Below are 13,956 nucleotides of genomic sequence, written 5' to 3'. Positions count from 1 at the left end.
GAAAAAAAGTGAGACAAGCTTTTTAGCAGGAACCTGTACATCTGCTTCCTTTAAAATGATTGAATGGTGCAAAATGTAGGCAGAATTCAAGTGTGCAAGGGATGTTTAAGGAGAATAATTTGGCCTTCCCTCCCTTTTCTTAGTGGAAAGTCTAGTCTTGATACAGTTTATGTTCAAGAACCACACCGCTAGGTAAAGTGCAAAGGAATTGCAATACAGGTTCGATCAAACAGATTGGTGGAATTAAAAGATGCTGCTTGTTCTGTTTAGCACATCTGGCATCATGAAAGCACACAGCTCTTTCCTCTGCAAAATAAGGTCCAGTTAGGCATTTTCCTTGCATCTACTTCAACAAACTAACAACAAAGTGCACTTGCCTGGTCAGCCGATTTGAGCCAGATCAAGTTCTGCAGGTCCTTGATCATGTGGTCATTGATGCCCTTCCGCGCCACAACGTTCCCAATGACGATCATCGACCCGATGTCCACTGCCGAGTTGTACACCGTCTCCGTGCCGGCAATCCTCCCCAGCTCCGAAGGGTCGACTCCATCTATCGTGCTCCCGGGAGTCATGGCAATATCCCTGGCCACAAACATGTCCGACTCGAAGGTCTTCCGCCCATACAGGACCTGGGGGCCTCGAGTCCTCAGCACGGTGTCTCTGGCCAAGTCGAGGCCGTTCACTGTGGCCGCATTGAGGTTGCGCTTGAAGTGGAGCGAGTCCTTGACAACCCACGTGCCTGTGATGGCCTGTGGTGTGTGCAGGGTGACCAGGTCGTGGCTGGGGCGGACACCATTCAGGGCACCGGCGACTTCCGCATTGCCACGGATCGCGACTGGTGCTTGGTAAGTCTTCGCTCCTGAAAATACGAGAGTACGGTAAGTATGCACAGAAGCAGTGATTGTATGCAAGAGTTCAGTATTGTGGACATAAAAGCAGGAATGAAACAGGCATTTTTGTACCGAAATCATGCAAGCTTAAATTGTGAAAGTAAGCACTTTTTTGCAGAGGGAAGAGGTGGAAGAGCATTAGAAGAACAAAATAGGAGCTAGTGTAAATGAAGGTTTCAACTACCGTAATTACCCGATTCTAACGCGCCCCCGATTCTAACGCGCACCCAATTTTCCTGGCAAACAAAAAAACGAAAAAACTTGCACCTCCGATTGTAACGCGCAGGGAACTTTGTGAGCAAGAAAAACGAATGCGAGAGAAACGGGCGATTTATTTCTCGAAGTAATCTCACTCATCTCACTCCTCGTCGCTCTCCGCTGACCACAACATCTCGCTCTTGGTGCCGTCAAGCGCGTTCGCGATGCCACACTTCTGAACGAACGTTCAACCATTGTCGATGGGATCGTGGCCCACGCCTCGCACGCCCATCCCGCGAGCTTCTCCAGAGGCGCACGCTTCAGCCGACCGCTCGTTTTGAACGCGTGAGAGCCGCTGCTGCCAATGCTGTTATCAAGCGCGCAAGTGGAACGATTTGACGATTTGTGTGAACGCCGATAGAAAAGCCAAGGCGCCTATGCTTCCTGCATCCGAAAAATCGTTGCTAAAAGCTTTGGCGCCATCTTGAGATGGCAATGGCGATGGGTGGGACGAAATTTCCGCTGTTTCGACAGTTTCGGTTTCGTATCCGATTCTAACGCGCATGCAATTTTTCGACTTATTTTCCCGGAAAAAAAGTGCGCGTTAGAATCTGGTAATTACGGTATCACTCATGCTTTTCGATTAAATGCAGGAAAATGCCGAAGTCATTCATTTGTGGTTGTATCAGCATCCTACACGTAGACTAAGGATAATTGTAAAATCGTACAAGCAGTTGACATGAGACCATAGCATTGTTGTATGGTATCCGTCGGTCATGAAAGTGTACATGACCCCACCACCCATTAACCTTTTTAATCCACACTTCTCATTGCTTCACTGTAGCGATCCATGTTTCTAGTGCTGCCACTGTGCAGGCGATTCAATGTCTGCTTATCAGTTGCCATATCACCGCTGTGCCAATGCTGGTCTTTAAACTGGTAGACAACCGCAATACACTGCTGTCATTGCAATGAAAAGCAAGAAGGCACGTTACAGGGCAGCCAGATTTGCCTGCGAGAGCTGTCTAACAAAGTTTAGTTATTCTGGAGCCGAACAGCATTTATTTTGAAGCAAAATAATCTGAAAAGTTAACCAGGGAAATGTTTCAAGCGGGGGGTTAAATCCTAAAGCCCTGAAGGCGACAGCGCTGCAGTACTAGGAAGCGACAACAAGTAGACTACGAGAGTGACAGTGGCTACTGAGAAATGGGACTAGAAGTAAAGGAAGACTTGCGATTTAACTAGGGGTGTGCGAATATTCAAAAATCTTGAACATTACTGGAATATTAAATATGTCATATTCGTGTTCACTTCGAAAACTATGTATTTGAAATATTCCGAATATTCGAAAGCATTCGAATAAATGGCTATTATAGAATATTTGGATTGATGCGAATGGGGAAATGCGGCTTTCAACTTCGGAAAAAATGACAAAACATCTTTTTTTTCTAAAGGAACATATTCGGTATCTGTATTTTCTATCCCGTGCGTTTTCGAAGTTTTCCCTCCTAAAACCATCGCAAAGTGGCATAATACTTTTCCTAGCTGCAGTGTCATAATTTCAGCGCAAAAGGGCGAAAAAAAATGGCAATTTTCGGAGCGCTGTAATCTCCGCTTCGGTGCCAGTGGTCGCGGCCATTTTGATACCATTGGATCGGCCAAGCGATCTCTTTCCGGTCTCGGCTATCTCTTTTATCTTCCTTCATTCACAGATGCACGAACGGCATAAAAATACAGACGCTCAAACGAAGCCAGCAATAGATTCTGAATCATTAAAAGCCACAAATAAAAAAGTTGGTTTTGAAAGCCACGTCCCCCCTTAATTATTCGATATTCAAAGATAGATATTCGTATTCGATTCGTATTCGAAAAATTTGATATTCGCACACCCCTAGATTTAACCCTTCTGTCGAGTGAAAATTTGGAGGCAAAAACTATACAACAGCATCACTAAACAGAAACGGCTAAAGAAGCACCGACTTTGCATACCGTGAATGGTCTGGTGGCTGTGCTTGTCGACTGCTTCACCGTACAGTTTGGCAATGCTGTAGAGGCCGTTGATTGGATTCTTCAGGGCCAGTGCAGAACCGACCGTCAGAGGGGCCTCAAACTTCCACTCTCCCGTCACGGTGGAGACACCATGCAGGGGAACCAGGTGCTTGACGAACTCTGACAGGTCTCTCTGAAGATGTAGACGCGCAGACGAGATATGAACAAGTCAATGCATTGCAATGAACAGATCAGAAAGTTGTGCTGTCCCCACCAAGAAGGTTTCAGAGTTAAGATTCGAATTCAGCTCAATCTGAGGCTGCATATAACTGCAAAAGTAGCACAAGATATTTTCCCCTCCAGCATCGCCATGCTTACAACTGCCCCCTTGGCTGATTGCGAGCTTGAGGCTGTGTATTGTGCATGCAAAAATGCTGTGTAATGCTTGCTAGAAACTATCAGAAACAAGATAGCTGTGCAGCTGCCCTTGACAACTGATCGATAACCATTTCTTGTTCTGTGAAAATTTGCAGTCTTCACGTGCAGAGATTAGGAGAAAAAAATGCCTTGCTATTCAGAGTTGTCTCGAAGAAAATGGTAGCTGGTCCCAGCTGGTCTATGGCCCAATTCCCAAGTGGGACCAGCTACCATTCTTTAGGGACTGCTAAAATGATGCATCGCTGGTTTTCAATATGGTTCGATTTCCATTTCAGTCTTACAAATTGTGACTATTTTTTTCTAGACCAATTTTGACTTCATTCAGGATTACTTTTTAGGCAGGTTAAACGCAGCAGTTATCCGTAAAGTGGCACCACATCAGGTAGGAGGATGGTGTTAAGGAAGAAAAAAAAAATGGGGCTTCCGAATTGACTTTCACAAACAAATACGTGTAAATCGGCCAAAAAAGTAACAGACTTTCACCTCAAGGTAGTCATTATGGTCAATGACTATGCCCTTTTAAGAATAACATCTCCCGACTTAGTCTTTACGCCAACAGAAAACTGGTTTCAAAATGGCTCGGCTTAGTGGGTGGAGTTAAGGCGGCAAGCACTCACATTGTTGGTTGTAGTGGCAACCTTGAGATCGCCGGGAACATGCAGCCTGGCAAATTCTTTCCTCCCGTGGACTGCTTGGGCGGTGTTTGTGGTGACCACCTTTGCAGGGTCTACACCATTGATGGTGCGTCCAGCTTGAACATTCAGGTCGGTCAGGGTGACGTGACCAAACTTGAGGTTGCCAGTCACAAGCTGGTCTTTGTTGGTCATCATGACAGCTGAATGGAGAAGTTGAAATAGGAGTCAGCCTGTTGACTTGATGAAGGAGTTGAAGAAACTGACCAGTTTTTGAAAATGGAAAGTGGTTATTAAAGGAGCCATGAAGAAAAAATGCAAGTTGGTTTTATTCGAAAGATTTCGTATTTTATAGTGCCCCCAGCGCTTGTCCGGATACAAACGGTGCTTTATTCACTGAGAAATTAAACAATCTAGGTTAAAATTTTGATTTTCCCGCTCAATCGTGCGTTTTCGTGGTCCAAATGACATCACAGGAACCGACCGCTCTGCAGCCTAGAGTACCTTCATTCACGCATCCGCCGTACAGGGTAGAGACACGTATATGCTGGCACCGCCATTTTCGGTTGCTCGCTCGCCGCCGAAGCAAGTCACTGTGTCAAAACCGCGCTAAAATTATCGCCGCAACGCGGTTTACTGAAGAAGTTTGAATCGTATCGTCTTTCGCGTTGCTAGGTCTCGTGGGAAACAAAAAGAATAACGCGTTGAGCCCGTTGGCCCAATTGTGGCGGCACGGGACCGTTCAAAGGTTGTCTCTACCCTGTACAGCGGTGTTGGTTTGTTCCCGCGTTTCTTTACGTTCCGTAACCTAGATGGCGCCACCATACCGTGGCAAGCGTTTGGTTTGTTTTTTGCCCGCATTTAAACCTGGCTTGTTTTTGTTCTGGGAGAAAATATTAGTTCCCTAAAACAGTGCTCGCTCGACAAATGGGGTCACGTAAGACACCGTTGCTTGCGTCAATCGGCCAGTGTCGTCTGAGACAACCCCAAGCCCCGTTAGTGCTGTGCAGCTAAACCAAGCATGCTGTGCGCAGTACGAACAGCAGAATGCATCAGTACTTCTATGTTTACATGTGCTTTCGTAACTTCCACTGTTTGTCCCATCATTCTTATTGCTTTGTAAAGAATGTGCCCTAAATTTAAGCGCAAATCACTCGTTCGTCTAGTTTGTAAGCTCTACCTAATTTGCGTCTGCTTCTGCCAGCCTCCGCCAATCGCAGAACTTAGCTCATGTGACATAGGTTCTGTTGCGGGAAATAAGCTGGTGGGTCGCATGACCATTCCCGTTTTTCCTAATTATGTAGCTTATTTGAGCGAAGTTTACGTTAAAAGTGGTGTCAGTATGATTCTAACGAGACAATCTTTTGAATGGACCAAACTTGTGTTTTCTCTTCATGGCTCCTTTAAAGGAACACCTGTATAGCACAACACAATGCCTGTAGCTGCACGAGATAAAGGTTTTAACTATGCCATGAAGATACTGAGTTAGTACGTGTATCCCTGCGCCACACCCCTGCAAGTGACATCTGGTTGTGAGCCACTTGGAGGCCTACACCAGAAATCTTGTGCATTGTATAGGCAGTATTGGTTTCAAAATTAACGTGGCACCGTGATGTGGCTAATGAGCGAAAACATTTCAATGAATTCACCTGAAATATTGATTCCGTTGATGGTATCCACATTAAGCCTGTTCACATAGAGATCGCTGAACGACACCGGGTTGCTGAGAACTTGGTCTCCAGTCACTTTCAGGGTGTTCCTCAGCATGTCTGCGACCGGCACACCGTTCAGGGTGGAATTCACCAGCAGGCCAGCATGAAACGTCGACGAGCTGAGGGGCTTCCCAAACCTCAGGTTCCCTGTGAGCACATCAATTGAGTATTCTTTCAGCTCCAGCAAGCGTGCATAGACATACTTTGATTTATTACTGAAAAATTGATGTTGCTACAAGGTGCTGCAGGACAATATAAGAGTTTTGCAGAGAAATTTTGAACCTACTAAATTGTGCAGAGAGATCGTAAAATGTGTATACAGTAGAACCCCCTTAATACACTCTTGGTTCATACGATGTCCCAGTTAGTACGCTCTCAATTGTGAACACTAAAAATTTCCCCTAGCAAGTTTCTTACCAGATAGCAAGTTTTCTTGGATAGTACGCTTCTCCCTTGAGTTTTTTTTTAAACATATCAATGAGGTTCTACTGTGCATCCAAGATACACAACATGCAGCTACTATACACAAATGCTTAGCAAATGTTGGCTGGCCAGCACACCAGATCTGTAGGAAAATAAATAAACCTCCCAGCTTCCTGCATGTATCTACTCTGCATGTAATGGCTGGTCCATTCACAAAGGATTCGTAAAAATTTGAAATGAGTACACCTTGTGCAGTCTGGTAGCTCCCAGTTTAAATACAACCTACCGCAGCACCAAGTTCTAAAGGAACAGGAACATCTCTAGCTTTAGACAAATAAGGGACAGACCAAAGGGAACGGACTGGATGCGGCACCCACACACCTTGGATGGTCTGGGGGACGGACTTGAACACGACGTTCTTGAGCTCATTCTCCATCCTCGTGATGCTGCTCCCAACCTCGTCCATCTGTCGCGACACGTCCGACGGGGTGATTGTGGGCACTCTCTGAGCACCGGGCACGATGACTGCTTTGGGAGCGGTCACCGAGCCAGTCACTCGGACGGGAGCGTCGATGACCACAAGTTCTGCTGCAAGCGGCTTCTGGCCGTTGGAGGTCCAGACGCGTCCGATGTTGGCGGCCAGATGGTCGGCGTGCACTTGCCGCCTTGAGAGGGTGCCCTCTAGGTTGTGCAGGCATTCCAGCAGGGGATCGGGTTTCCCATAGGCAACTATAAAAGAGCGGAAAAAAAAAAAGAAAAAAGAAAACAAGCAAGCTGGAATTAAAACGTGCATATGGCAAAAATGGTTAGGGGAACCATGAAGACTCGTACAACTTTGCTTTATTTGGATGTCCAGTTCTTTCATACATCGCTACTTGTTAAATGGTGAACAGTGCTGCTATCTGATCTGCGGCTACAGTAGCAGACAGTTTTTTCGGACTTGCTGGATATTCCGAACTTTCCCGAGGCATCGCCAGTTGCCCGATAGGAGTAATGACTCGCGGATTTTTCGGACTCCTCTTTTATTCCGAATATTTTTTGTTCCCCTCCAGGTCCGAAAAACAGGACGGCTACTGTAAAGGTATGAATTCTGAGTTACCTAGTTTTTTTTCCGCAAAAGGCGTCACCACCTACTTGCCTAATTACTTAGCTTGGTGAAAGGCAGTTTGCCATGCATTGTCGCTGAATCAAATATTCGGATTCAGACAATATTTTTTAGTGAAGGAAAGTTGTGCGGTTTATTTCATTAAGCACATTGGCGATTGGCGGATGAACATAGCAGGACTGCTGGTTATCACCATAATGCCAAAAGTTCAATAAAGTGCCCGCACAATTTTTCAATTAAGCATTTACAGGTGACATGAGTGATACGAATAAATTTTCTTGCAATTTTATGCAAGCCAGAAGTAAAAAGTTTCACTCAATTTTGTTGTGCATGGAGCAGCATGCCAAAATCCACCCAGAGCTCACCAAAGCTGTACTTTTGTAGAACGAGCTGTAGCGCTGGCTCTGGTGGCGAGGGCAGGACACGGGTGGCAAACATGAAGTACTGGCCCTCGACAAACTGGAAAACCACCCTGGAAAGGGCCGTGCCAGCCATTTTAAGTGTGAAGGTGCAGTTGTAGGTGGAGGACTCCGTCTCCAGGAAGAACATAACTTCAGCCTTCCTCAGAACCGCAATGGCCGCCTCTCCATTCGGCAGGGTGAACACTGAGACGTCCTCTGCATCCTCCGTGTTCAGGAGGGTCTGCCACTCCAGGAACTGGTCGCCTGCATTGTGAATGAAGGACAGGCTTAGCATTTCTATGCTTTTAGTCAAAAAAAACACCAGGCGAGGAGTGTAATTTTACGCCCCCAGGGAAGGAGTTTTACTTACCGGAGTACCAGTACAGAAACACTCCCTGTTTTGTGAGGAAGGTGAGATAATGGATGCCAGCAACTGTGAAGTGGTTCACCTTGAAGGCCTGCCAAAACCGTATCACCTGCACGTAGCTCAGCTCTTGCTCTCGACCTGAGGAGAAAAAAAAAAAAAACATAAGATGAAACTGGTAATACTGATTATTGAGAACTAATTGGGTGTTATGCAACCTAAGCCGTGATGTGTGCGGTAGTGAAGGGCTTTGAACTTACCTAATAGAGGTCTTTTGTGTATGCACCAAAAGTTGCACGATAGACAAGAACAAAGAAATGAAGCTTTAGCACTGGGATTTCCACAACATTTGAAATTATGAACAAGGCAAAAAATATTTTCAGTATAATGTAGCCCATGGCTGTCCCAAGATGTTTTCCCTGTGCACTGAGATGTGCACTGTGGAGATCCTTTCACAGACAGGTACGAACCCCGAAATTTTGAATGTTTTTTTCTAGCACCTTAGCTTTTGAAAAATGGAGCTGGATATCTCACTCATCCAGAAGATGTGCCATTTAAAAGACGCGGACCTACATTAGCCTACCCATTTCACGCGATCACGGAAGCACAAAATAGTAAAAAGTGTAAGGATGGTTACACTCAAAATGTAAATGAATTGTGAATTACAATGAACAATTGAGCACCAACTAATATTGTTTGCTTAACCGACAATCACTTGTGTCAGAGATCAACTTGTGAATGAGAAATGAATACTGAAGATGCACTGACGCTGGTTGAAGATGAAGACAGGCGAGCCCAAGAAGCGTTCTCCGGCATTGTCTCTCTGCTGTGCCACTGCTATGTACAGTGGCCCATCCATGTTCCAGGCTACCAGAGACTTGGCTCCTATCACTGTGTGCTGGGACACTGCGTCGAACTGGGTGTTCTTCCACTCGTAAAGCCTGTAGATGGAAAGGACCCAGTCACACATTTCAGTAATACTTTCACCCTATTTGAAGGTACTAGAGCATACGATTTTAAGATGCTACGTTTCTAAGGTCACTTTTTAAAACTGGAGCTGCGTTATAATGGACTCATTTTTCCATAGCCTGGATGCAAAGGTCAAACTAGTAACTATTGATAAAAATTTAACATTTTGCGTAAAGGCTTGTTGGTTAGTCTCATGAGTGGTCTGTATCAGAAATATTTGAGGAACTTCATTAAAGGAGCCATGAAGAGAAAATACGACTTCGTTCAAGTTGAAAGAACTAGGATTCAGTATCTCACTCAGCTCCATTAGAGCCACAAAAGAAGTTTTTTAACGAAAAAAGAGCAAGAAGTATTTAAAAACTTTCAAATTTTGCGCCACAGTTACGTGTTATGAGCAAGAATGACGTCATACGGGCCAACAATGAAACTTAATTTTCAGTGCGTAAACTGCACTTTCGCATTCAAGTGATGCGGTCAAATGGAACTAGAGTCCCCATTACAGACGTCCAGTCATGTGTCGTCGCGACAGGTCAGTTAGGCGGCCGCCAATCGCACAAACAAGGTTTCGTGACATCATAGAAAAGTTGCGGGAAATTTGCTAGGGGGTCGCGACTGAGTCACACGTTTTCTTTAATATCTCCGTTATTTTTTCGAAGATAGCGATGATATTGGTATCATTGTTATCGGGACTAAGCAGTCTTTCTAATAAACCCATCTTGTATTTTGTCTTCATGGCTCCTTTAAATTATAGGCTTGCAATTGCCTGTGGTCTGAAACCACACATTAAGGTTAGGAGTGCCTGAATAAAGCAATAAATGGTCGATTGAAAACAAGTTTGCCTTGGCAACTTGCCAAAAACACTGGCACACTATCAAAAACAGACCCTCAAATTGCATTTAGTTAGGTGCAATGACTGTGCAGGTACTCACACAAGCTTTCCGTTGTACGATGTGCCAGAGGTGGAGAAGCTCCGGAAAACGCAGGTCACTAGGTAGTGGGCCGTAGCACCACGAACAACATCAATGTCAGATTCACCGCCAAGCTCGATAGACTGCTTGGTGATCAGCTGCTGGCCTTGTAGCTGGTACAACCTCACAAACTGCTCATTGGGACCCCGCCGCTGGTGCAGGCAGGCTAACCATAACTGGTCACCATACACGAAAGCCTGAAAAAAAAAAAAAAAAAAAGTACTCTCCAGGCACTACACATTAATGGCAAACAGTGATTTGCAAAAAAAAAAAAAAACCATTGACAAAACACCATTGAACTAATTGGAAGAGCAATTGGTTCCAATTGGTTCAGTGGTGTTCTGGACAGGTACAGAGGGCAACACCCTTGTCTATAACACAGGTTTTGTACTGAAAGCCTTATCTTGCCTCGGCCGAAAAACATTTGAAGAAAACTATTGCGTCATTCTGAAGTCTTGACCATATATTTTGACCTCAATGTTTTTTGTGGCAAGTTTGAGTCGGCAGTTTTGAGATGTAACCAATTGAAGTTGAACTCAGTGTTATAGACAAGGGTGTTGCGCACTGTACAATTGGACTTCGAAAGGTTTTTTTTTTCGGCTGGGAAAAACGAAAATCCAACCTAATATGGGTAACAGCAGTGTTAATAGACATAAGCATACATTTAAAAAATCTAGTAATTGCAGCACAAGCAGAAAACTAGCTTTGTGTACCAGAAGTGTACAGTTAAATGAGTAGATCAGAAACTCCTGAAAATGAACTTTCCCCGCAAGTTGACAAAAATCACGCATTGACATACGTGCCAAGGTTACTTTTGCAGACACTTTTTTACACCACAGTTACATGCGCGTTCAAGTGCAATTGTGATTTAAATAATGACCAACGCACCTTCGCTTTACTTGTTGCAAGGCTTGTGGACATTCCGGCGAAGGCGGAGTACCGCCCACCGGCCCAACGGAGCAGCTCAACCCGGCCAGAGCGTGTCGCGACCAGAAGCATCGTCGTCCCGACGAAGTTGATGGGTTCCCAACAAGACACATTGCCGAACTGGATGCCCAAGTCAACTGGCTTTGTCCCGACGACGCGCATGTGGTCTTGCGGCGGAACTGAAACACATTGACCACACGACAAGCTCACAGAGCGCGCGGAACAGAAACAACTTTCGAAAACGCAAAACCGAAACTTACCGCCATAGTCCGGGTTGTTCGGAGCTATCACACTTCGCTTGCTGCGCTGCAATCTGGCCCTTTCAAAACCTTCGTGGAGTTTTATCTTGAAGTCGTTCATTTTACGCCTAAAGTAGTCTTCGAGCTCTTCACCTTGCGACAAGGCGCCGACTGTGTAAACGTGCAGCGTTAAAGTAATCAGCAGCGTCCATTTTAGCGTCTTCATAATGGCGAGCAGGTGAATACCATGAATACTTGATTTTGTACTGCGAGAGAAGGAATGACTTTAGTTAGCCTCTTCGCTTTGCGCCCCAATTAGAGCAAACTGACGGAAGAACAACACGCAGCCGACTCGCATACTTACATGACAGAGAGCTGCCGAATAAACCGGTACGTGCGCTGCCCCTTCGCTTATACGGCTTCTTAGATACGCCCCCTAAACTGTGCGCGCATCTTTAAACCCCCTCTTCCATTTCTTCTTTTCTAAGGTAAGGGAGAGGCCCGAGTAAAAGATAACGCTACGCTTGCAGATGGTACGCGCTTGCGCATAGTCAATCCGTGTCATTACCTTCTGACGTCACAGTGAGCGGGGCTAGAGGAATATCCGTAACTTGGGACGTTAGTTTGGAACACTTGCGGTATTTTAATCCCAGAAATTTAGAATTATAAAAGCGTCAGAAGTAGCCGACAAGCGGGGTTACATTTCCCATAGAGAAGAGGTATTTTAGGTCAAACAGAAACAGGAAATAGAAGAAAATTGGAAGCTAATACAATAGGAGAACAGATAAAAAAGTGGCAGCCACCGATTTCTTATAGGATCAAGCGTAATTGGCTTAAATTTACTTCTAAATTCTAGTTTCCGAACTAAGAGTTCAGATCTCCCGCCAGCAATCACACTCGGCGTACCAACACGCAGTGCAGCGGAGCGCACCCAGTGGAGCAAAACGAACATTCCAGTTTTGCACTCTCTTTACACTTCATGGAGGAAAGAAAAGGTTAGGAGAGGCCCTGACGCAACGTTTTTAGATTAGGTCAGTTTGCAAACTGCGCCTCGAGAGGCGGCACCATTTTGTCGCCATTCCGAGGGGTGGCGCTGGCGTTGCTTTGAGATCTAGTTTGGGGAGCGAGGCTCGCCCCGGCCATGTGTTTTCGCTGTGCTGTTGGTGCTCGCCTGTTCGTCACGTCTGTATTAACGTATTAGCTCTGTGCTGTCATCGTGCATACATATTTTAGTGGATCTCTGAAGTGTCGGTGCGGTTTGTTGACGTGCTGCGCGCCGGGCTGCCGTTCGGGGTATGCTTCGGAAGCGGCAAAGTCCGTGCAGCGGCATTTCTTCAAAGCGCCGAAGGGTCCTGACGGATTGAAGGCGTGGGAAAGCGCGATTCCGCGGAAAACCTTCAAGGTTACGCCATAAACATACGTTTGTGACATTCATTGTGAGCCTTCAGACATCGTCAACTGTTACGAACACGTCGTGAACGGTCAAACTGTAAGGATACCGTAAGGCAGGTGGACTCAAAGGGACGGCGCGGCGCCCCGTATTTTCCCTGACATACCTGAGCATCTGTCGGCACCAAAGACGTCAAAGTCATGCCGAAGACCACCCAAATGGATGACAGTAGTTCCGACCTATGTTGCGTCCTGCCAAAATCATGGGCCTTTGCGCGATGAAACTGGCGTAATTAAGTGGCAGTATGAGTGGTGTAGAAAGCGCCGAAGTCAGCACGTACGTTGGGAACTGATCTGTGGTTCGCGGTTATGCAGGAATTCAGCAAATGTCCGACATTTCAATCGTAGAATATGAAGGCTTCGCCTACCCAGGTTATCTCTACAAGCTCGAAGATTCTGGGTGTGATTGAGAAGGCTGCAGTAGTCGGGCAAAACTTGTCGGTTGAAGTTAATTCAAGAGGTTTGCTTGTCCCGCCGTGTAGCTACAGCGATAAAAATGGGAATACTCAGCCCCAGCTGGCAAGGTGGAAGAATGTAGCATCATCCCATTTGTTCCAAGATCAGCCCTTGGAACAAATTACTTGTTTCCAGACGTTTCTTTCGCAACAACTGCCGTGAAAGGGCATGCAGTGTGTGTGGCACAACATATATATTCACGGTGCTGTCAGATCAGATCCCTAGCCGGCGCGGTGCCTAAGGCGCGCCGTGCTGCTGGACGCAAGGACTCGGGCTCGATTCCCAGCCGCTATTCTGATAGAGGCGGAAAGCGAGAACACCCGTGTGTTCGGGATTTCAGCGCATGTTAAAGATCCCCTACGTGGTCAAAATTAATCCGGAGCCCTCCACTACGGCGCGTCTCATCGCTTGTGAAGCGTCGGCGCGTTAAACCTCTTATAAATCAATCTGACTAGTCAAATCTGAGAAGTGTTGCCTATCTGTAGATTGCAAAAAGAAACGAGCAGAAAAAATCAACGCAGAAGATAGCATAAGCGATGGCTCAACGGAAAAACTACCAGGCTAAACGCTTTAAAAAATCGGCACATCAGGGCTACAAGAAGATAAATGAAGGCTAAACGCTTTAAAAAATCGGCCTATCAGGGCTACAAGACGATAAATGAAAGTTTCTGTGACCCTAACAAATAGTCCATCAGATTTACAAACCAACAAAAAAGAATAGCAGTACGACAAGCATTCTCATCAGAGAACAACGTTTATTTCTTTTAAGAAACCACATTTATACCTGTCAAAGAAA

General features: G+C 45.7%; 1 protein-coding gene across 1 annotated transcript in view; it reads right to left on the bottom strand.

Annotated features, from left to right (window-relative positions):
• The window catches only part of LOC144138280 (uncharacterized), a 28,228-nt gene extending 16,468 nt beyond the window's left edge, over positions 1 to 11,760 (bottom strand). The window contains exons 1-12 of the mRNA XM_077670471.1: positions 11,620 to 11,760; positions 11,277 to 11,521; positions 10,978 to 11,195; positions 10,051 to 10,286; positions 8,921 to 9,093; positions 8,159 to 8,293; positions 7,753 to 8,052; positions 6,664 to 7,011; positions 5,797 to 6,006; positions 4,133 to 4,350; positions 3,078 to 3,270; positions 378 to 859 (exon numbers count right to left, since the gene is read on the bottom strand). Coding sequence (XP_077526597.1) covers positions 378 to 859; positions 3,078 to 3,270; positions 4,133 to 4,350; positions 5,797 to 6,006; positions 6,664 to 7,011; positions 7,753 to 8,052; positions 8,159 to 8,293; positions 8,921 to 9,093; positions 10,051 to 10,286; positions 10,978 to 11,195; positions 11,277 to 11,481 — 2,718 coding nt within the window. The 5' untranslated portion in view covers positions 11,482 to 11,521; positions 11,620 to 11,760. The remainder of the gene's footprint in view (positions 1 to 377; positions 860 to 3,077; positions 3,271 to 4,132; positions 4,351 to 5,796; positions 6,007 to 6,663; positions 7,012 to 7,752; positions 8,053 to 8,158; positions 8,294 to 8,920; positions 9,094 to 10,050; positions 10,287 to 10,977; positions 11,196 to 11,276; positions 11,522 to 11,619) is intronic.
• Positions 11,761 to 13,956: the final 2,196 nt, after the last annotated feature.

The sequence above is a fragment of the Haemaphysalis longicornis genome, unplaced genomic scaffold, assembly GCF_048455015.1.
Source record: "Haemaphysalis longicornis isolate Haplotype H1 unplaced genomic scaffold, Haemaphysalis longicornis Haplotype H1 scaffold_5, whole genome shotgun sequence".
NCBI lineage: Eukaryota > Metazoa > Arthropoda > Arachnida > Ixodida > Ixodidae > Haemaphysalis > Haemaphysalis longicornis.
This window is presented reverse-complemented; position numbering and strand designations above follow the sequence as displayed.